The sequence below is a fragment of the Apteryx rowi genome, unplaced genomic scaffold, assembly GCF_003343035.1.
Source record: "Apteryx rowi isolate R43461 unplaced genomic scaffold, aptRow1 scaffold_182, whole genome shotgun sequence".
Taxonomy (NCBI): domain Eukaryota; kingdom Metazoa; phylum Chordata; class Aves; order Apterygiformes; family Apterygidae; genus Apteryx; species Apteryx rowi.
The window spans coordinates 1,329,084-1,331,968 of record NW_020448108.1 but is presented as its reverse complement, the minus strand read 5'-3'; the positions used below and the strand labels follow the sequence as shown (position 1 = coordinate 1,331,968).

At 51.0% G+C, this 2,885-nt stretch overlaps 1 protein-coding gene across 1 annotated transcript in view; it reads right to left on the bottom strand.

Annotated features, from left to right (window-relative positions):
- LOC112964009 overlaps positions 1-701 on the bottom strand; it is a 26,058-nt gene extending 25,357 nt beyond the window's left edge. The window contains exon 1 of the mRNA XM_026061576.1: positions 4-701. Coding sequence (XP_025917361.1) covers positions 4-701 — 698 coding nt within the window. The remainder of the gene's footprint in view (positions 1-3) is intronic.
- Between the last annotated feature and the right edge of the window lie 2,184 nt (positions 702-2,885).

Below are 2,885 nucleotides of genomic sequence, written 5' to 3'. Positions count from 1 at the left end.
GGCTTGGGCATCTGCGTCAGCGAGAGGGCTGGCCCGTCCACGCCGCCCGTCAGCTCGGCGTTGGCCACGATGTAGTAGTCCTCGGGCAGCTCCTGCTTGATCTTCTTGACGATGACCTCGGCGCCGCCCTCGTCGGCGGCCGGGGCCGGGGCGGCAGCGGGGCAGAGGCCGGCGGCGGGCCGCTTGCGGGAGGCGCTGGGGGCCCGGTGCGGGTGCGGCTCGAAGTCGCTGTCCTCGTCGGTGACGGAGGACTCGCAGACCATGTCGAAGAGGGTGGCCTCGTCCTCGTACTCCTCCACGGCCTCGCCCAGCTCCGAGGGCTCGCTGCAGTAGGAGAAGTCGCAGGAGTCGTGGGTGCGGGCGCAGTCCAGCTTGGCCTTGCCCGGCCGCCCCGGGTAGCGCTCCAGGGGGCTGGCCTGCACCTCCGAGGGCACGCCGATGATGCTGGGGCTGTCTGAGTTGAAGCTGCGGCTGTCCTGGAAGCAGACGCGCTCCTGGGAGCCAGCCCGGCAGGTGGCCGCCAGGGGCCAGTGGTAGGCATGGCCGGCGCTGCAGCCCCACATGGCCGTCAGGTTGCCATGGGCGCCCTCGGAGAGCAGGTGCTTCAGGTTGGGGATGAGGCTGCAGATGGTGCCGTGGCTGTGGGCCCAGCTCACCAGCTTCGACAGGTTTTCGGAGGAGGTGTGCAGGCAGTCCTCCATGGTCCCGGATCAGCAGGGTCCCTCCTGCCAAAGCAACCGGAGACACCACCGAGGTCAGAGCTGCGCGTTGCCGCATCAATCCGCRCCGCTCGCCTACACGCAGAGAGCAAAACCCCGCTCCTAAGCAGTCCCGAAGCAAAAACACAGCTGCGCGGGCAAGCAAAGCATATGTACAAGGCTAGCCAAGCCCACTTTGCTCCACCTCGGGCGCTCCAAAGCACACTTCTCAGTGTAGTGCCTGCTTCTGAGCAGTCTCTTTCCCCACTCTGCCTGTAAAATCTATCTTCATACCCAAGGGAAGAAATATCTCTGCAATACACAGCTAAAATACAATCAAATGGCTTTCTAAACAAGCAGCTTCGCTGTTTGTGGCAGTGTAATTTGAAGCTTAAATCTCAACCAAAATGCAAATGCAACTGAAAAACTGGTGAATGCGTCTTTATACTTAACAGATGAAAATTAAGTAAAATCTCAGATATTAAGTTTTCTAAAATGCAAAACTTGCTTTACAAGCATCAAGTCAAACATTCCCCTGCACCTGATGGACCTTTATGACATTTTACTTCATTTGTGCATGTTTCTCAAATGTCTCAGATATCCCCTTTTCAATAGATTTCAAGGGCATTAAAATGAAGGCCTGAAAATTTATTTTCCCATATAAGGGAAAAACAAACAAGTTCACTCTTGGTTAGGGAATGCTGACACTCATCAGCTGTAAAAAAGCTTAACAGAAGCTTAAGGGACCTGCAAAGCTCACACTGTACCTACATGACCTTTCCTAACAGACTTTTGAGAGATTTTGAGGTTTTCATCATATTTTTCCCTGAGTGATCTTCCCAGGTATCTGATATCAAAATTCCATAATTTCAAAAGTAAGCTTCTGATAGTAAATAAGCATAAGGATAGAGTACTTCTGTGCTTGTTCCACCTGGATCCTGCTTGAAGGGCCTCAGGGCGCCTCAGGAGCTGGTGTCTCCCAAGGGCTGGGGGGCTCCTGGTGGCAGCAGGGACTGTCCCACCACCCCACGAGGGAGCAGGGCAGCTGGGGGCAGTAGGGCAGCCCCTACCCAGGGCATCGGGCACTGCCGTGGGGACGAGGCCTGGGCTGGGTAGTCACCCATGGGTCGGAATCAGGTCCGTGGCTGGGCAGGGACAAGGCCATGGCAGGGCTGGAGTCCAGCACCACTGCAGTGTTGCAGGGCATGGACTGATGGCCCTGACTGGGCTGAGACAAGGTCTGGGGTTTGACAGGGTGGAGGGAAGCCCTGGGGAGTCAAGGCAGGGTCATTAGGGCCTGTTGGTGCCCTCAGGGCCTGGACAAAGAGTTAAGATTTCAGTGGGAATGCCCAGTTTGGAAATTCATGTTGGCATCTAGTATCCGCTCAAAATCATCTGTTCCTGCGGGAAATTGTTCACAGATTGCTCACTGTTAGCAAAAATTTATTTTATTTTGATTTTGCTTATAATGTTTGCTCTGTATTCTACACACTTACAGTTTTGAGCTGTAGTCAATGCTCATTTTCCTATTATCCAGGCATTTTAACATCTAATTACTGCAATAAAAATCTTCTTTTACCATAATCAAATGAGATACAGTTAGTCAAACGTCTGTAGAGTCCTAGACTAATGATCACATCAAGACAGACTGCACAAAACCGTCTCACCGAACAGATCCCACTACTGGGATACTGGACCTCTTAGGATTCCATCTGTGAAGTGGGAAATTACTGTCCTCTAGTGTAAAGATTCTCAAGGACTGTGGCTGAAATTGATCAAAATTGGTTGTAAAGCACCAGCTGGCTTACAGGTCCATACAACTTGCACAAGATGACCCTGGAAAGAGTCAGCACTTGAACAGATAGTTCCCAACATATAGCCCTCACCTGGAGTCTTAACTATTATCAGTACAAAACTGGACAGTTTCCCTTCTTTTGCACCATTGCCCTGTTTTTAAAAATTAAGATAATTTGAAATGTTGGAAAAGGTCAATAATATAAAAGATCGCATCATTCAAAATTCCACGTTTATTTGGCACAGGCTGGACTGAAAATGTTCTGAGTGACTGCTTTTCTAAAGTAATAAATTGTACATTTGTATTCCTTTGAGAATATCTGTGTTCCCTAGCTTGCCAGCTGTTACTTGCCAGAGTCACTTTTTCAAATAAGGTATCACATCTCAATACAT